Here is a 20,280-nt window from a genome sequence, read left to right on the forward strand (position 1 = left end):
CTCTTGCAGGCATCTTCCTTACAGGAATACCCTCTTTGTTCCCGTAACTTCTTGCCATATGTTCTTCTTTAGATTGCCCTCCTGGAAATTTCCACCAAAGAGAAACCAGGGTTCTCCTGTGCCCCACACCCTATGACTTTTTCCACACCAACCAAGTCACCAACCCCTTGGTCAGAACAGTTATTGACGGCTGAAGTCATGACCAGTGACCATGACATTTGCCTGGGTCAGTGGAAGCCACTGCAGCCTCCTGCTATTCTTACTCCCCCCACCTCCCCCTGTGTTTCATCTCTCCTTCCTAGAAGAAATATTTATCTTCCTGTGCCTTCTGGGGATGGACTGTAGGGCAAAGGAGAGGGGCAGCTGGTAGGACAAGAGTCCTGAATGTCCCCACACTGCATACCCTGTGCTGGCTCGCGGGAGTCCAGGCAGACAGACGTGCATCCATCATAGGAGATCAGCTGGAACGCGCTCGTCCCAGTGCTGCCATTAGCAAGTTCAAGTTCAACAGAGAGGTTCGCCATAACTGAGAGGATGTGGCCATTTATCAGGCGGTGCTCACTCGAATCACTGCATGCCATTGTTTGCAAAATACCCTCACAATCAGCCGAATTATTAGGTTAACCTGCCATCTAGTGGTGACATTTAGTAAGCGTGGTCTGAAGCTCAAATCTCAACAGTACAAACTTCAAGCTCCTTGATTAATCCATTTTCATGAATCATCATCCAGTAGCACAAATTTGTCCTTAAGGCAAGATATTTATTTTTTATTTTGCCATATCTGATAACCTTAATATCAGATAAAATACAGAGAAAAATGTCCTCATTTTTTCAAGTTTAATTGCATAGTAAATGTTCTTTTGCTTTTATAAAGCCTTCTCATGTCTTTTTTACTTTGAAAAATTGTGTGAGGGGGGGAAAAAAATGATCTTTCATTACTTTTAACTTCCCACAAATGGAGATTAGAAAATCTTATGTTAGAGACAGAAATAGACAAAAGAGAGAGAGAGACAGACAGGAAAAACTGTATGTTTGAGTAAGTATAAGATATTTAACAGCTGCTCAATAGAGCTTTGAAGACTGGCTTGACCTCTGAGGGTCAAGCCACAGCCATGAAAAAGTTTCTATATATTTAACATTTAACATATGACGAGGCCTGTTATACTTACCCCCCCATGAGGCCACTGTTACTCCCAGCTCTCAGATCCACTTGTGACAAACATTTGGTTCCCCTCTCTCTCTCTCTCTCTCTCTCTCTCTCTCTCCCTCTGTCTGTCTGTCTGTCTACAGGGTAAGGGTGTTCAGCACTGGGGCCAGTCGGACACGAGATTGGCGCCGGGTTTGATCGCCTGTTTCCGTGAGAGTATCAAATCATGCTTAGTGCAACAAGTCCCTGTGGAGCAGTAACCTTGTGAAACTCACACCTGCATCAACGGCAGTCTGCCCTGCCAGAGTTGCTCTGCAGTGTAATGGATGGCTGCAATTCTCATTAAACAAATCGCCCAGATGTGTTTTTATATAGAACATTCCAGCATCCAGGCAGGGTTCCCCACTTTAAATTATTGCCCCGGTGATGGACACCAGTTACACAACCAGTAACAGGAGCGCTTCCCTGCAGCATACCTGCAAACTAAGCAGATTCAATCATGTGACAGGAAGTTGGACTGTTGAGTGAGATGAAAGTAAGCCATGCCTGTGTCTTCATTTATTAGACTGACATCTCCATTTAGCAGTGCTGAGGTATGTTTTCATCATTGATGAATATGGATTTTTCTTGCCAAGCAGAGCAAACTGTTCAAAATCCATTGACATTCAGCTGATCCCTCCCGCCCTAAACAAAGAGGAAAGGTCATGACAGCCTCTGAGGCTTTAATGATGTGTTAAAAACTATTCTGTGGAAAAACACAAACCGAATCACCTCACTTAGGGCGCCCATTGTGTGCTGTTGCTCTTTGAAGATGATGAGAGGCAGGGTGAATGATTACCAGGACCACATCCAGACAGCTTGCTGGAGACTGGCTTTACTGACTTCATTAAGAAAAAAAATACTGTTTGAACAAACAAGTAGGCCCACGGTGCTCTCTGTTTTCTGCACTTTTTAATTAATCTTTTTCAAATTCTTAAGAACTGAAACCACTAACCAGTGATACGCTTTTTGAAGACAGCTCAGAAAATCGTTTGACTTCCAAAAACCTTCAATCTGTCATTGCCTGTGACAGCCCAGATGCACAATTGATGAGGGAACAGGAAGGGGAAGCAGCTTAGACAAATGTCCGTATTGGGAAATAGGGTGTCCAAAGATGAAGTACTATTTTTTAGATGTGATAGTCATTGGAGAGAGAGGAAGGAAGTGTTTAGCTGCGGTATCTCTGGCAGAATATGACCATTTGACATCTGACATCACTTGAACTAAAATGTTGTGCTGTCACGCCTGTTTGTACTTTGGTCCCCAGGATCCATCAGGGCCTTAACCAGGGCCAGTATGGAGCTGATGCCTTTCTCCCAGCCCCGCCATGACCTCACAAACTAGGCAGTGCCAAGGGAGGGCCCTTGGGCTTTCTGTCAATTAAAAGACTGAAGAGGGTGGGGTTGACTTGTCAATGTGTTAAACTTATAATATCCACACGCTACAATGCACTGATGCATGAAGCTACAGTCACATGGGTTCTGTCTTTCTCCCTCCTTCTGGCTTCTCTGTCCTGTCATAAATTGTGCATCCTCCTGTATAGGAGTTAGTCCTGCTCTATTCCAGATGTGTTGAACAGTCTGGCAGGGCCACGACAGCCTACCTCTCTCAGAGATACAGGGGTCTGACAAGCAGCAGTGGTTCAGTGACTCCTCCACTGAAGGCTGATGCTGTCAGAGAAAAGAGCACAGCACTCTCACCCAGTGGTTTTCAAAGAGGGGCTCAGCGACACCCCAAGGGTTCCTTGAGGGGCCCTCAGAGGGCCTGCAAAATGCTGAATTATTTAATGTCGCTATAATTTAAATAACAAGAAATTGTTATAATACCATGTATCATTTTAATATTCTATTTTAATATCAGTACTTTGAATGTATTTGTCAGTGTTCAAGTATGACATCTGAACAGTTTAATTCTCTTTATTTTTATAACATTTTTTCTCAGCATTTCTGTAAAAATATCAGGGCCCCTAGGGAAGAATCATCTCTAAGTGAAAGCTTTGCAAAAAAAAAAAAAAATTAAAAATTTAAAAAAAGTCAATACAAATTTACTACTTTTCTAATTAAATAGTTTGAGTTCCTGATTTATTATATAATTTGTTTTATATAGGTTATAATTTAAGTTCTATGTGTACATGTTCGGTCAGTGCTGAAGAATATTGCAAAGTATCATGATACAAATTGTATCATGACCCATGTATTGTGGTATATTTTGTATTGTGAAGACCTTGCCAATACCCAACCCTACTTCAAACTGGGATCCATGGCTTAATGAAAGTCCACTTGGGGGTCTGGAACATGAAAATGTCTGAAAAGCCCTCTTTACCAGTCACCAACACCTCAGCCCTAAACCTTTGCTGCTGTTTCTGTGGAATGAGATGCCAGACAAAATACAATAAAACATCCACAACACAAATGTTTATGTTTACTGGTTGCCAGCAAAAGAATGATTTGTTAGGTCTCTGACTACTGCTCCTCTCTTGTTCCCTCTGTGTTTTCGTATTCCCCATCCTTTACATTATACTTTCTGTCTATCCTTCGTTCTTTTTAATATGGTCTTTGATTTATGCACTGTAGTCTGGTCACCCATAACCATGTCATCATGTGTGGTGATATACAGCCCCGTTAATGTTGCTGCCTGTGGGATCAGGGTGGCTGCTCATGCTCAAGCTCCAGAAACTCAAGGCTGGCCAGAGCTGAGCGCATTAGGGAAGGCCCTGAGCATTTCAAAGGAAAACATCGCACGGTCTAGCGGTGCTGAATCAGGGTTCTGAGACCAAATTGGAAACTTTGGTTGGACTTGTAGCTCTGAGTCTGTATGGAGCGAGTTTCCTCTACAACTGCCTCTCCAGTTTGGACCATGGATTAATTTTTCACCTCTAGCATCTGCAGAGTTGTTGTCACCCAGGTCACAGGGGAAACATTAATTTCACTGTTTTTGCTACCAGAATGTGGCTAAATCCAGATTTGGAGGCTTCATTCCCTCTCTCCCTCTCTGTCCTTTCATATTTGTATGTGTGAAAGAACAAATAAGGGGGGAAAAAATCAAATGTGTATCTGGCATAAAAGTACTTGAACACAATTTCCCACAATTTGAGAATTTGTCCTTGCACAAAAATTGAAGCCTTTTAAGACAGAACTGTTAAAAAAAAAACCACCAGTATGTATTCACTGTAAAAATAGTAGATCTTAAGGACATTTCATTGGATGTTATTTAGTCAGAGATGGTATGTTTGAGGGGCTTTTTCACATGTGCAGCCACCTGACACAGTGAAGGAACCCACAACCTGCCTGTAGGTTCCTTCCTACCTGGTAGAGGATTACATCTCTTGATTTGTCCTCCGTGCATCATGTTTTCGTATCTTGAACGCTTTTTGTAGATCAAGCTCCAGTAGAGACCAAGCAGAACCAGTTAAGAGCTTCTCTCCCATCTCCATCCATCCATCCATCCATCCAGTATTTCCAGGGTCTGCGGTTACACCCTCCATGACCGCAGCTGGCCACAACACACCTGAGTAAACATTCTGCTGGCTCACAGAGGGACAACTGGGCCAGGACAGGCTCTACGGGCTCACTCCCATATACAGTATATCATGATAGTAGGGCTGGACCTGGTCCCAGGAGCCAGGACCTCTCTGAGCCACTGTGGATCAGACGAGACACTCTTCATGTGGGAATGTGTTGAGGAGCAATGGCGAAAGTTTCCATGACATGGGTTTCTGCATATTCTACACATTTTTTTTGTCCTTTACATATTCCCCAAGTCTCTAAACACCCATTAGCTCATAAATGCAAGGGTTAAATAAGGACACTTTGCATTTTAGTGAGGATATGCTTGAGTGTGGTTGATTGTCTCCAGAGAGCTGACATATAAGTCAGTGTAGAATTTATGTTTACAGTGGAATGACACTGAAACCGCAACATATATTTTGCTCTCTTTCTGTGAGGCTTCAGCCATAAGCTTATATCATGGGGAATACTAAGCTCTCTTCTACATGATTTTTTTTTCAAGCAGCTACATAAGTATTTTATTCCAGACACAGACACAAGCAACACACATCCTCTGATGTGGGTTGCTAATCACTGTGGTTACAAGGCCTCCATGTAATCTGTAATCAGTATCTAAACTGCACAAAGATAAACGCTGCTCATTGAATTGCAATCAGCATTACATTAACAAGCTTTCGATCTGATCAACAAAACAAAGGAACTCTTTTTTGCTCTAATCAACGTTACAGAATAGCAGCCAATTAACAAATGAGCACTAGGCTTCTGTATCTCATCAACAAACTAGAGCAGTGGTCACTGAATGAACCCAGTGGTTTTAATCATTCGCATCCCTGGAGGTGGTGCGGCATGTTACAGCTCAGTTTCTGCTCTGTGAAGCAAACGCCTCGATTTGGATGTTGAATATGGTTGAGGAGCCAACAGTGTCATGGGTTTGTGTGGTGAGAAGGGTTGGTGCAGGACAGGGCATGGCCTGGAGAGAGCAAGGGCTAATTAGACCGTGTCAAGAACTTGGCTGAGAATGCTAGATCACAATATGAATCACCACTGGGCTGCTAGGTTCATTCAGATTACACACATGCACACACACACACACACACACACACACACACACACACACACACACACACACACACACACACATTTACTGTTGTGCTAAAGTTTTGCCCACTGTTTCTCTTTTCTGAGAGTTGATGAGGTCGATGCCGAGGCCCTAATTAAACACTTGTACATGGATTAGCTAAAATATGCAGATCAGCAGAAACTCGGAGAGTCCAAGGACAGCTTCAAACTTTGCTTTTTAAGAAACCTTGTTGCAGAGAAACTTTGCTGCAACCACTGCAACAACTTCACAGCTTGAGTTGACCTTAAGGATGGAGCAACAGCGACATCTATTGTTCAAATGAAGCATATTGCTGAGAGAAGTGACAGGGCCCGCCACTGGGACTGACACATTATATGCACAAACGTATTGGGCCACCTTCACATCACGTCTACAGGAGCTTTTATGACCTCCCATTCTAAATCCATAGGCATTAATATGGAATTGGTCCCCCCTTTGAAACTATAACAGCTTCCACTCTTCTGGGAAGGCTTTCTAAAAGATTTTGGAGAATGGTTGGGGTTGAGGTCAGGGCTCTGTATGGGCCAGTCAAATTCTTCCACACCAAATTCACCTAACCATGCTTTTATGGAGCTGGGGCACAGTCATGCTGAAACAGAAAAGAGCCTTCCCCAAACTGGTCCCACAAAGTTGGAAGTAGAAAATTGTCCAAAATGTCTTGGTAAGATGAAGGATTAAGATTTCCCTTCACTGGAACTAAGGAGCCAAGGCCGACCCCAGAAAAACAAGCCCATAGCATTATCCCTTCTCCACCAAACTTTACAGTTGGCACAATGCAGTCAGGCTGGTAACGCTCTCCTGGCATTCACCAAACCCAGACTCATCTATCAGACCGCCAGATAGAGAGGCGTGAATCCTCACTCCACAGGGGCCCAATACTTTTGTCCATATACTGTATCAGTCCTGTGGCAGATAACTCTCACTCTGCTTGTATAAACATGGGGAACAGATTTTCACTTCCTCTTTGGTAGTCATATCATATCAAGTGATTCCAAAATGAAAATGTCACAGCATCAGCATCATATGAATTTAAAATCTGCAATCAGTTAAACAAAAACAAAAACAAACAAACAAAAAAAACAATAAAAGACAATGGAATATCTTCAGTAAAGTCCCAGGCATTTCAAGGTGGTAGGTAATGAAATGTTTTCTGTTTTTATTCCTCTTTAAAAAAAAAAAAAAAAAAAAAAAGTCATAATTAAAGGCACATTCAAAAATATTTTCAGCACTCAGACACCCAACAAATTAAATCAATATGAATTTATCTTCCTCACTCATATTTGGTGAGTTCAAGCCAGTCAAGGCTAAATTATGTATAGTACTATAGCATATTATGATTTCTGTGGCGATTTACAGTACATGTAACTCAAAACAAAACTGTAAATTAGAAAAACAACAACAGCTTTTTCAAGATATTGAATTTGTTGCTGCAAAATAAGTAGTTACTCACCCAACTTGTGTATACTATCTACACTATTATTTGGAAAATTAAAATATAAAAATGTATCTTCTCCAGCTACTCATTTCATTACTATCCATTACCTACTATTCTACCATGTTAACATAAAACGTATGAAAACACACAAGGTACCACTTGCATCTCAGAACAATTATCAAAATATGAAACCAAAGCACCAAAAAGAAAAAAAAAATCACATCAAAAACCACAGCAACCAGTAACACTTGGACTTGCTGTAGCCAATATCAGTCACTCAAGTATTTTTGGAGTTGGAGTTGTTGCTGACCTTTAGCACCATATGTTCTACAGAAAGTTGACATAGGAGAAGTGAACATTACTTTTGGTGATATATAAAGAGAGGAAAAAAGTCAATAAGGGACAAAGATCCAATATGGTTCCTATAGTGATACCTACCAGACTAAGAAAGTGCTACCGTGCAGGTCTAGTTTTCCTCTGACAAATCACTTGACATTTCTGTTGATCATGTAAATACTTATACTAAAACTAACCCAAATCAAGTTTCACACTAAATACGGTAAACTAAGAGACCAGTACAGTTAGCTGCCAGATTACTACACTTTATCAGAGATGGACTAACCTCTAGCTAATCAGGATCATATAAAACTGAGCTCCCACGATGTAAACTCTGAACAGCCTGTAGTGCTGTTGGGGTCTTGGGTTTTAAATGCTTTATTTAGTGGAAACAAACAAGGAAAGCTGTAATCCAGTAGATAAACAAGACTTGAACCAGATGTTGTTTCCCTAACATGAAACAGGAGTGTAGATTTTTGTCCTGCTGTGCCTTGGCTTACAGTCGGCTGGCTGTGAGGCGTCCAGGAGACAGGCTTCTGCTGTTGTTAAATGCCTGAAAACACAAGACAGAAAAAAGAAAAGAAAACAGAAAAAAAGAGAAGATGTAGGAAAATTTCCAGAAATTTAGGAGTAAATTAAAATGCACTTTCAGTCAAAAAAGCTGATGTGTTAATGTACTTACCCTTGAAGCCATGGGTGTGAATGCATGTTATTTGGTAGAAAGAGTGATACGATTTTTAATTTTATATTTTATGAGTAGTGCATCAACATTAAACCAAACAAAAACATGCAATCAGTTTTGCTACCAAATACTACAACGCACCTCTACCTACTGTCGCTGTCTGGGTGGTTTGAGTGTCAAATATCACAGATACTTACCAGGCTGCGAGTTGGGCTGACAGAGCGAGAGCGCATAGGGCTGGCACTCCTGCTTCGGCTTCTACTCCTCCACTAGAAAACACAGATATCCATGTATACATAACTCTCCCCATCTGACAGTCGTACATTATTTCATGGATGAATTGTATTTTGGAAAAGGCAGCGTTGTCTGTACCAGAGCGCCTCTTCTGGTCACTGCCTCTCCCTTCACCATCACAGTGTCTCCCTCCATCAGAGCTGGCCACACATGGTATGCCACCAGAGGGGCAGTAAACTCAGAGTCATAGCTACGACGATACCTGTCAGAGAGAGAGGGAGGCAGGAGGTGATGACAATGAGGGAGAAAAGTCATGCTAGCAATGTGACCAAGTGCCATCTATATGTTAAGCATGACATCAAGTCATCAGGATAGCAAATGATCAGTTAAAGCAGGAGCACTAATTTGGGAAATTTGACCTGAGTGACAGGCTACAGTGCTGCAGTACACTGATTGTTGTACACTCTCTGGAGCCTTATGGGAGGGACAAAACCACTTGTGAAGGGCTAAATTCAGCCTGACGCACGGTTGGCACATGGGTGCACAGACACACAGGACTGACTTGTTATCATTGTGGAGTTCTCCATTGTTGGCAAAGGCCAGGTCAAGAGGGGGGTCCAGAGTCTGCATGGCGAAGGCCACCCTGCATGTCTCCCTGATCAAATTACTGATGAGGACAAAGTCCACCTCTGGTGGGAAGGAGATCCGCGGGTTAACATTCATGGCATTGATAACTTCCTAGGGAGATAAAATAATACACAGTCAGATGCACTCCCTTGTTGAACTAACAACCAAATTACATCATTTCGGACATAATTTTTTATAATAGTCAAAAGTCCTCATATTTGTTATATACATCAGAGCAGATATGAGACCTACATTGACGCTGGCCTGAACATCATAAAGGTCCAGGTTTCTGACGATGTAGTCCACAGCTGCATCCTCCAGACTCTCTGGTCCATGATGGGATGGGGACAACGTCTTCCTCACACGCAGCTTGAACTGACGGTAAGCTAGCTTCGCTGCCTGAAAGGATTCCTGAGAAATGCAAATATACTTAACAGTGGTGGAGCCACATTCAGACAAGCCTGCAGTAGGTACTGCAAGACTGCAGTCATCCTACAACATGTACATCCCACCAGTTTAACTACAGTCATACCATGACAGCAATGAAGATGATTTTCTGAACCATCTCTAAGTCATCAATGTAGCGTCGCAGCAAGCTCTGGGCCTCCAGACGTTCAACAGCGTACAGGTCACTGAAGCGAGACACAAGGCGTGCGTGGCGGGAGGAGTTAGTGAGCTGGGCTCTGGTGGGGGACTCACTCCTGAGGGGGCTGTAGGAGCGGCTGCGCCTGGGCAAGGGGCTCGGAGAACGACTTCTCACCAACCTGGTAGAGGCGGAAATAAATCCCAAAAAAGCACATCCATTGATCGAAAAATCATTCTATATTGTGGTGTGTCTGTGTGAGTGTGCATGAGTGTGTGTGTGTATGTGTGTGTGTGTGTGTGCGTGCATACATGCACTCACCTCTCCTGCAGCATAGCCTTCTCTGTGGTCAAGAAGGATACTTCCTCTCTCAGCAAACGAATCTGCCGCTCATAGTCATCAAGAGTGTCCAGCTTCCTCCTATAACTCTCCGCTTTCTCATGTGCGGCACGCAAACTGAAATATATATTAACATACACACACACACACAAGTAACAGAGAAGGATATACAATGTATAAAGCATCTTGCAAAAATGCATTATGGCAGCCTTTCACTGTATCACTCACTCTGCTTTTAGCTGTAATATTTCATCTTCCGTGGCCAGCAGAGTGGTTGCTGACTTGTTCTTTGTCTCATCCAGTTCCATGTGAGCATCAGCCAATCTGTTATAAAAGTATTAAGATTTAAAGAATCATGTTACAGGTGGCAAGTACTGTATTTCAAATCACATAAATGGATCCTCCTGTGCATCACGTTCCATCCATACCGAGCATTATTCCATCATCTGAACTTAATCTGAACAAATGAGCCATGCAGGTTCGGTCCGTTTGTCTGCTTCTGCCTGTTACAATCTCACACAATCTCAAACAACTGGGCAGTCTATTTAAAAACTGTGCTGGTACTCACACCGTCTAATTGGCAGCGGTGGTTTGCTGTGTGCCAAGAAAATTCTCCTGCATTTGTCCACACATTACCTCCCCCAGCTGTCAGCTGCTTAAATTTGATTTTTTTTTTTTTTTTTAAGAGAATGCTATGAAATCCTTGAATGAGAACTATATTCTAGTTCAATAAACTGTTAAAACCAAATTCAGGGGTTGTTCTGACTGAGCAGTTTTACATTTTTTAATCTAAACATTAGACATGTAGACTTATCTATAGCAGACTCACTCTGCTTTGACGGAGTCCAACTGGAGGCGAGTGGAGCACAGCTGAGTCTCCATCTTCTGCATGTCGCTGTCATGGCAGACCGAGAGCTCCCTGATCTTCCTGTCCTTTTCCACTGATTCCTGAAAATAAAATGTTTCAGCCACATTACCACTGTTAACAGTCTGAAAACCCTTTATAGCTTTATTTATAGTTATAGTTATTTAGAGCTTTAAGCTTTATCTATAGACAGTTTATAGAAAACAAAATGGCACCTTCTGACCTGAACCCTCAGAAGAGAAAAGAATAGAATAGAAATGAACTGACCTGAACTCAATCAGATTGACTATTTTGGGCAATTTTGCTGGATGTGGATGAGGCTTCAAGCCAAGCCCTACACTACATGCATATACTTCAGTGCATGTATTCATGGAACATTTAATCAACAAATCTGTCCACTGAATGATGTGAGTGTGACTGTATGTGCACAAACAGATGAAGTCACCTGGATGAGCTGTAGGCTGGTGTCATCAGTGACTGAGGGCCTCGCCATGGAGAAGCACGTTCCGAGCCACGGCAGCAGGCGTGTTTTGAGAGTGTCCACTCCAGCATAGTGTCCACCTGAGCCATGTCAAGCCAGACATTACACAGGGTTTGTGGTGAATAATGTAAGTGAGAGATTGTCCTTCTTGTTTATAAGGTCTATGAGAAACAGCTGTAGTGTAAAAATATACCTTCAGTGGCAGTGTGGTTGAGGATGGTGAACAGCTCACCCTGGATCTTGGCGGTGAGCTCAATCAACTCACAGCATCGATTCAGATTCTGGTCACATGAAATCACCTGAGAGGGTGAAAAATGAAAAGCAATAATGGGCACACAAAATTTGTGTTCTACTGTGTACCAAATCAAAAACTTAACACCCCAGTTTGTTTGAGTCTCCTTTACTCTACTGTCTTTGTTTACATAACAATTTAAGACCTTTTCACTCTTTAATGTGTTGTTGGACATGTGACATTTCAAATGTGATAGGTAAACATGAGTTGTAGCCTGCATTTATTTGCAACCTGTAAAGGGTTTGTTCACACATTGAAAAAGATCCTTTAAAAAGTTGAAAATAATAATACAGTCCAATAGTTGGATGATGTAAAGTCTTGAATGTAGTCTATCTTTAAAATTCTAGTTGCGCTGCAGATTATATTTCATGGTATGCACAGGAAAAAGAGGTTTTGTGGAGAGGTGCAGCAGACAGATGGGGGCAGACTTACAATTCAAAGACCAAATCATTAGTCAGAGAGTAGCTGCACAAATCAAGAGGTCTCACTTCTCCCTACTTTCGTCAACAGGAAATCCCGCTAGACTATCTCCACTTTAGTCTCAATATCTATATTGAGACCATAGCCATATAACTTTCTGCTTAATGTCTTTTAAAACTGCTAACTTAACATATAAGAATAGATAGATAACTATATGAGACATATATCTAAATACCATGTGAAGTATGGGTTTCTATTTTTCATATGTTGTGTTTCTATTCCTTTTTCTACTATAGTGAGGTCTGGTGTCAGTAATAAAATATGCAGTACAAATAGCCTGTCATATATATTTTCTAGTTAACCTGCTGTTTGATTTTATTATGATTTTAGCCAGATAATTTCTGCTCCCCGTGTTATGACGGTGCAGCCATGGCGCACAAGGTCTACGGACTGGGATGTGAACTATCTTGCTGTTAACTGCTGGATCTTTAGTCGAATCGTAACCATGGCGACTGGCGTCCATAGCAACCAAACTCTGCCGGAAAATCAATGTAATTTAAACAAGTGCGTTCCTTTACTGTGGTGTTTTAAATTATGTTTTCGTTATTTCAGATATTCCAATTGTTGCACCAATTGCATGCAGTCATACCCTAAACAATAAACTCAAAATAAAAAAAAAGCAGCGAGAACCAGATTAAAAAAAAAAAAAAAAAAAAAAAAAAAAAAAAACTATACCAAGTCAGGAAAAGTGAGCAGAACAATTTTTAATTTGGGGGTTGGGGGTGATCTGTACACTGAAATTGTTTAGGTTTAAAGTGTGGATGCAAAGTTCAGTTTAGGCTACTATTTTAATCGCTAATTCTGACAGAACATCAGGTTGGCCAGGACCGATGATAAGTGGTTTGGTCAGATTTCGGTCAGGGATGACTTATTGATGAACTTACATGATAGTCTTGGTGCCAGCTCTCCAGTTTGTCCTGCAAAACGCTGAAGGAAGATGTGTTCACCAGTCTCCTTAAGGTGTCAGCCATGTCCGTCCCCTCTGGCTAATCCTGTAAGGTTTAAAAAAGCTCCAGGGACAACAGTGCGGGCTTTAATCTTGGAGAGTGCAGTAAAAATTCCTGTCCGTGACGCTTTTTTTTACACCTTCGACGCAGATGCCAGGCACCGCCTCAGTTGTAGCAACCAGTGGCAACCAAATCTGCTGGAAATGATCAGCGGTGGGGAAAAAACTACAGACACACTTCAGTCCTATCCAGGCAGTCCATCTTCTGCAGGTTTCTCCCCTATGATGTGAATGCGATTGTAATGTCATACCGTCAAACGACACCAGGCTTGCAGCGTCAACCCGAGTGACTGGGTCAGTAACAGGTTCATGTTGTTTCCGGCCGGCAAATCGTCTTACATGATAGCTACAGCCCGGCCAATCAATAAAGTGCTTGGTTAAGGCAATTAAAAAAGATCTCTAAAAAGAATGCAATACAGAATACAAACTTTTAAAACTGTAGGAATATGCAAACAGAAATACAAACAAGTTCCTATAGAAACACCTTATGACAGGATCGTTATAGCCTTTAAGGATACCTCGAGGGGGGAAATTAAAGAAAAGGTCACAATACATTTTGAGAATCCAAGCATCACAAAAACAAACGTCCCAATGGGAAATTTGCACGAATATTATTGATTTCCTAATTTCCATTCGAAACCATACTGTGAGGATGATCTTCAGTGGCTACATGCCATTGTGTGTATGGCAATGCACACACAGTCGTGTCTGCAATTGCCACAGTGTTTAAATAAAATCCCAAATTCATCTAAAGAGGGAACAATCCTGACCTTTTTAGCGCTAACACTTAGATTGCCATTCTATGCGTTTTTATGTGACTTATTTTGACCTCTCCATTTTGGCTGCTGTTAACAATCATAAATCTAGATCATGGTATGGATAAAAGAACCAAGTCCTCCCTTACACCCCGCCTGCACGTTTATCTATGGAAAATATGAATGGACATGTGTGTTTTTCTATTTTGGGATCTTTCCGTCATTGGCCAGTTGAACTTGGAATGGACCATCTTACATTACATTAAGGCTACATGGGAATGTAACTTATTTAAGCCATCTTAGCGTAAAGAAACACCCTTAAATACAAGTCTGTCTCATATTTTACGTACTTATTTTCTACAGGAAAGTATCGTTCATATACTTGGTCCAAAAACCTTTTTTTCGCTCTGTGACAAAGCTGAGAAGTGGTCTGACCCGCTGTCATTCCCCTAGTGGACAAACACAGGAGGAGAGGGAGGGCCAACATGGCGTCTGAACAGGTCCGTTATGCACAATATTTGTTGTTATTTTTGCTTATCACTGCTTTCTGCCTCTCTGCTGTTTGACAAGTCGGCTTGCGCTGGTCTCGATACTTAATTGAAAAACGAAAAGTCAACTACTTGTGTCTTTTCTTGGCTGTATAATAGAGTAATGCTTGCAATGCTGGCCCTGGCACTCTCCAGTTTCACCAAAATGGGCACAGTGGCGTTAGCTTAATTTCAGCGGATGGGCTAACGTTGTTTGACAGCGCAGTGATTTTTGTATAAACAACAGGCCATATTAGCGATGCAGTGTGATAGCGTTATTGTCGAGTTGAGTGTGTTGAGTGCTGCTGAAATTAGTGCCATTTATTTTTAGTAAATACTCACAGACAGGACGACGCGGGCATTTAATTGGGCGCATTCCTCCGCGGAGGCACAGAGAGACGTTAGGAACAGCTAAAGGCTAAGAATGAGTTTTATTTTGAAAAGAGTGTCGAGTCTGTGTGAGTCTCCTCAAGCAGAAGTAGTCACTACGCATTACTCATTTTAAAGTAAGCTAATGTTTTACTTACTGTTTTCGTTGCTTGCACTCTTAAGTCAATGGCTGCATCCTCACCTTCAGACATCTAGGGCTGCTGATGGGAGATGGATTTAGGAAAATTCATTGGATGATTACAAAAGCAGTGATTTTTTTTAAGCCACTGTCAAGACCAAAACTGAAGTAGTAATAATTTTGCTACCTTATAGGGCTGAGATGATATGTTTATCTCCCGATTCAATACTATCACAATATTTGGGTGCTGATTCAATATGTATTGCCATCTGTAAGTGTTGTGATTCTCCAAGTATTGCAATTCGATATCCCATTTACCGGGTATTGTAATTTTTTTTTTATTTTTTTTTTTATTTTTTTTTTTTTGCATCTACAAGCTAGAGTTATCCTCTAGCTTGTAGATGCAAAGTTTCATAAAGCTGTGAGTAATCTAAAGGTCACAGTAGGTTTATACATTGATGTCAAAAAGCGGTCACTACACTACAGTCAAATGGTGACTGTGACGGCTAACATCATCACACATGAATAAAATTGGGCTCGCTGAATCCACAATCCTCAGGTTTCTGGTCAAACCCAATTAATCCAACTCCAAGACTGTTTAGGCCACAGTAGTTGCAAATACATTTTACAATAGGACACAATAACACATTTGTACCACATGCAAAAACTTGCATGGTTTTTGCCCAAAACTGCATGGGATTAGCCTAAGGTCTGCATGTCTGCACATGGGAGATCTGTGGGTGCCCATAGAGCCCATTTTCATCCAGATATCTTGAAGTCAGAGGTCAAGGGACCCCTTTGAAAATGGCCATACCAAGATTTTCCCTCACCAAAATTTAGCCTAACTTTGGAGCAATATTTAGTCCCTTTGGCAACAACACTAATTTACCTGCATGACATTCTTGGTACTAATGGATACCTTAGGTCACCTAGTTTCTTATGATACCAATATCTTTACTGCATCAATTAAGCAATAAAATCAGTTAAAAATATTATAAAAAGAATTGTGATACTTAAGGGATTTTTTTCCCCACCCCTAGCAAATACACTAAATTAGTAATATTAATGTAGTGTATCAGTGAGTGGTGGTCTTGCATTTTAGAGATTATTTTGCTTTCTAGGAGAGCTCCAATGGGCCAGTGAAGAAGTCTATGCGGGAGAAGGCTATCGAAAGGCGCAACATCAACAAGGAACACAACAGTAACTTCAAAGCCGGCTATGTACCCATAGAGGAGGAGCGTCTTCATAAGACTGGGCTGAGAGGTCGCAAGGGAAACATGGCCGTTTGTATCATCGTCCTCCTCTTCCTCCTTGCCCTCATTAACCTCATTGTGAGTACTGCAAGCCAGAATGCACTTATCTGTCCAGACACACAGCTAAAACAGCTGAAAATTCCATTACAGAGTTGATAAATAAAATTAATTTATTGTGTCATAAATGAGGAATTTTATTGTCCTGAAAAAAACTAACAGATTCACCATTTCTCAGATCACCCTGGTAATATGGACAGTAATCCGAATTGGCCCAAATGGCTGTGACAGTATGGAGTTCCATGAGACTGGGCTACTGCGGTTCAAGCAGAAGGCGGATATGGGCATCGTTCACCCTCTGCATAAGAGCACAGTAGGAGGCCGGAAAGACCAGGACCTAGTCATTACTGGCAACAATAATCCAGTGAGAAACAACACAAAACACTTACCAAGCAAACTGAAAACATGCAAGCCAGAACTGAAACATTGATAGTAAAACACTTTTCTAAAGTTGCTCTGCTCTTTTTTTTTTTTACTGTGTTTTTGTTCCAGGTTGTTTTCCAGCAAGGCACCACTAAGCTGAGTGTAGAGAAGGACAAGACCTCAATCGTCAGTGACATCGGCATATCTTTCACTGACCCCCGTACACAGACCACTTTCTTCAGCACAGACTTTGAAAACCACGAGTTCCATCTGCCCAAAGGAGTCAAAGTGCTCAGCGTGAAAAAGGCTTCCACAGAGAGGGTGTGTGTCTCGCTCATAAGTGCTTCATGGTCAAGACAAAATGGTTATTCTTGAACTGTTTGTGTTTGACAACGAATGCGCAAAATTGCCATGTATATTATTTGATGAGATGGCACATCCCATAACTCTCTCTGTTTTCAGATCACCAGCAGTGCATCAAATGACCTGAATATCAAAGGGGACAGCAAGGCTATCATTCGTGGCAATGAGGGGGTTAACATCATGGGTCGGACTGTGGAGTTCAAAATGGGTGGAGGCATTGAGCTTAGGGCTGTAAGTATTGATTGTAGAGAATATGCCCAGTTGACACTGTGATTTGATGTATTCTAGTAGGTTCACATTATGATGGGCTACTTGAGTAATTAAATGGAGGAGGACATTTCTTGGTACTTCTGTATAAAGTTGGGACAGCGGCTTTTAATTGTTCCTGTGTTATATATCTGTGCACACTAGCCTGATTGTGTAAAGCTGATTAAGATGAAAAATATTACAAATGATGGATGAAGAATTTTTCTTTCTGCAGGAGAACAGCATTATCCTGAATGGGTCAGTTATGTTCAATGCTACCCGCATCCCCAACTCCTCAGGTGATGTGTATTTTGACGAGGGGCTGGAGAGGTACAAGCTGTGCATGTGTGCAGACGGGACTCTGTTCCGTGTCCAGGTGAAGTATCCCAACATGGGCTGCCAGACGTCAGACAACCCATGTGGAACAGCTCACTAAGAGACTGGAATAGGATCTGCTGTATAATCGCCCAGAGATCAGCCACCACCGACATCAGATGAACCACTTGCAAATTAAAACCACAGGATGCCCTTCACAACTCACATGTAATGATGCCTCCCTGTAAAACCTCTTGTTCCTTGTTTTGTTTTGTTCATTTTTTGCCAAACAGAGATTGTGTTACTCTATGAATCATCCACTTGGCCAAAGATATATATACTGTATGTAAGCGCTGAAGTATTTTAATTGCTCTGTAGGTTTTGCTGACTGCATCTAAAATACATGTTACAATGGCAGCACTTTACACTCCTTTATTTCGTATTTTACTGTGGTTTACATCGCCAGCTGTTTTGGATTACAAGCTATAGCAGTTACCATTTTGCATCTTCATACAGTATTATTGATACCCAAACCCTGCAGGGCAAGTTGCTTGGAATTTTATTTGCTGGTGTTCATTGTTTCTGGCAGCTCTTTCCCCATTATCAAGCACTGACACAAGTGTTACACTACACTACAATTATTATTATTTAATAATAGTTAATGAACTGCAGATTTGTGACAAATTGTGACTAAAAGGAAACATTTTAAGCCATCAGTTATTGGTAATGGCAGGTCAAATGTAGATCTCTTTAAACACATTTTTGCCTTTGCATAATGCACATGTGCACTAAGGGATTATACTGAAATGTAAAAAAAAAAAATTGTTCCAAAAATACGTTTTGTACATTTAATTAGTATAATATTAAACATTATTTGACAAACAAATAAGTTACACTTCAAATTAATATTAATAATGATTAAATTACACTACAGATCTTAAATGTTAATGAAGGTCATGTGCCAGTTTGAATCATACAGTTACCTTGGTTTGAAATCTGTATTACTGAGTGGTATGAATTTTGTGCAATATAGTGTAGAAGTTTGAGATTTGATTTATTTTGCCTTGGATTGTCTTGTCTGTTTTTTTAACATTCATTACTTATGTTGAAAGCTTGCAAACAATGTCCTGAAATGAAGTGATTATTCTCAAAGCATTACAGTCTAAATGCCTGTTGTGAAGGAACTTTCTGAGTGTCTTTGCTTTTACTAAGTGGAAATTTTGTTGTCAAAAAGAGAAAATGGCAATGACCCTTATTTAAAAAACCTGTCCAGGATTTCATTGCCAAATTTGTTTCAATAAAGAATTATATGTTTGAATGTCTGTGTTACAATCAAGTTTTCTACTACCACTTTGTGAGTAAAGGTCTCTAGTGTTTGTCTATGTTAACTATATTAAATAGTATCTGCAGAATTATCTAATTATAAGTGAGGGCATGGTTCTCTTTGTCATCAGCTTTTTTTCTGGAAAGCCAGTTATCTAAGAAGTATGAGGAAAACAATGACAGTAAGACATTAACCAGCCATGTGAATGATTGAAGGAATCACCATAACAGTTAATGACATCTTTGGGTATGTGCATGTATGACCGGACATAGTTATATACACTCCAGACTTTGATCAGGTGCTGCAGGAGACAAAGTCAAAGTTGTTAGGTTATGAGTGAACCAGGGTGGAGAACGGACAGTCACAAGTTTTTGCTTCAGCTCAACTGAGTGCGGACACACAGGTAAATGAATTTTTTATGAAATTATTATTATTATTTCTTCTTTTTTTTTTGTAGTATTGTACTTAATGATTTGCTTGGACTTTAATGAGAATAGAGTGTCATGTGATTAAGAGTAATACTGAATGCGTTTTTTTCATTCTCTAGCATATGTTTTATATTACACATAGTCTGTCTTTCTTAAACTATTTTTCTAAAGGTCTCTTAACTGTGGCTTGTTGTGCAGAACTCTTAAGTCTCATTCCTGATCTATCTGTGCCCACCAGGCAGGTTGTGATGGCAGTGACACCAGGGCCATTCTTGGCTCTTGTGTTGCTCCTTGTTTCCCATGGGCTCCGGTGCTCCCCTCCCCTCCCTGCCTGTCCTGCACCCTGCCTCTGTCAGAGAGCTCCCCTGTTGAACTGCTCCTCTTCTGGCCTTTCTTTGGCCCCACAACTCATCCAGGCCACCATCACAGAGCTAGACCTGTCTCATAACCTCCTAAACTCTGTAACACTCCACCACCCGCATCTCAACCTCACGAAGGTATGGTTGGGAAACAACAGTATCACACACCTGTCCCTCTGTGTAGCGAGAACCATGGGAAGCCACCATGTCAGTGGGAGACGTCCATATCGCTGGAGACCAGAGAGCAGCCAGGGATGTGTATCTTGGGCCCCCGCCCTGCAGCTGCTATCTGTTGAGAGGAATCAGCTAGTTCAACTCCCTGAGGGTAAGTCTGTCATACACCCACAAATAAAACACTGTCCTAGTACACACAGGCATGCTGAAATGCAACGTTGCTCTAAATGGTTGGTGAACTTGACATTGTGAGTTTTGTGACTTCATTGACATAAGCTTGCACAGTATATAAAGTGGATCAGAAGCTGTTGGTATGGGTGGGGTTAATCACCTTGAACAAAGACACAGTCTGGTAGGTAATGCAGCATCTTGACACATTTACATTAGCAGTCAGCTCACACTCAAACACTTCCAGATCAGCTGTCGGTATGTCCAA

The 20,280-nt window shown here is 41.3% G+C and overlaps 2 protein-coding genes across 4 annotated transcripts; one reads left to right on the top strand and one right to left on the bottom strand.

The window, feature by feature from the left end:
* Window positions 1–7,018: 7,018 nt before the first annotated feature.
* On the bottom strand, window positions 7,019–14,870 carry spata18 (spermatogenesis associated 18). Of its 2 annotated transcripts, none has more exons than XM_030050191.1 (13): window positions 14,797–14,870; window positions 13,051–13,392; window positions 11,588–11,693; window positions 11,359–11,474; window positions 10,878–10,996; window positions 10,277–10,372; window positions 10,031–10,165; window positions 9,659–9,890; window positions 9,379–9,537; window positions 9,062–9,237; window positions 8,638–8,761; window positions 8,463–8,534; window positions 7,019–8,136 (listed from the first exon to the last, which is right to left on the bottom strand). In XM_030050191.1, the coding sequence occupies exons 2-13, from the start codon at window positions 13,135–13,137 to the stop codon at window positions 8,080–8,082; spliced, it is 1,479 nt and encodes a 492-aa protein (XP_029906051.1). In that variant the 5' UTR covers window positions 13,138–13,392; window positions 14,797–14,870; the 3' UTR covers window positions 7,019–8,079. The 2 variants fall into 2 exon arrangements, with proteins under 2 accessions (XP_029906051.1, XP_029906052.1); XM_030050192.1 differs by having other exon boundaries at window positions 13,051–13,158; window positions 14,797–14,821.
* On the top strand, window positions 14,328–18,877 carry sgcb (sarcoglycan, beta (dystrophin-associated glycoprotein)). Of its 2 annotated transcripts, none has more exons than XM_030050193.1 (6): window positions 14,328–14,427; window positions 16,084–16,293; window positions 16,451–16,636; window positions 16,765–16,956; window positions 17,098–17,229; window positions 17,480–18,877. In XM_030050193.1, exons 1-6 carry the CDS (start codon window positions 14,413–14,415, stop codon window positions 17,678–17,680), a joined length of 936 nt encoding a protein of 311 aa, XP_029906053.1. In that variant the 5' UTR covers window positions 14,328–14,412; the 3' UTR covers window positions 17,681–18,877. The 2 variants fall into 2 exon arrangements, with proteins under 2 accessions (XP_029906053.1, XP_029906054.1); XM_030050194.1 differs by lacking the exon at window positions 14,328–14,427 and adding an exon at window positions 14,809–14,960.
* The last annotated feature ends 1,403 nt before the right edge of the window (window positions 18,878–20,280 follow it).

This window comes from Myripristis murdjan, chromosome 4, assembly GCF_902150065.1.
Source record: "Myripristis murdjan chromosome 4, fMyrMur1.1, whole genome shotgun sequence".
NCBI classification, from domain to species: Eukaryota; Metazoa; Chordata; class Actinopteri; order Holocentriformes; family Holocentridae; genus Myripristis; species Myripristis murdjan.

Coding starts and splice junctions, on each gene's coding strand:
- sgcb (XM_030050193.1), top strand. Junction 16,637..16,764: donor TTACTGGCAACAATAATCCA/GTGAGAAACAAC, acceptor TTTTTGTTCCAG/GTTGTTTTCCAGCAAGGCAC. Junction 16,957..17,097: donor AAAAGGCTTCCACAGAGAGG/GTGTGTGTCTCG, acceptor CTCTGTTTTCAG/ATCACCAGCAGTGCATCAAA.
- spata18 (XM_030050191.1), bottom strand. CDS start 13,137: ATGGCTGACACCTTAAGGAGACTGGTGAACACATCTTCCTTCAGCGTT. Junction 9,238..9,378: donor ATGTTCAGGCCAGCGTCAAT/GTAGGTCTCATA, acceptor TTATCTCCCTAG/GAAGTTATCAATGCCATGAA. Junction 8,535..8,637: donor TGACCAGAAGAGGCGCTCTG/GTACAGACAACG, acceptor TGTGTTTTCTAG/TGGAGGAGTAGAAGCCGAAG.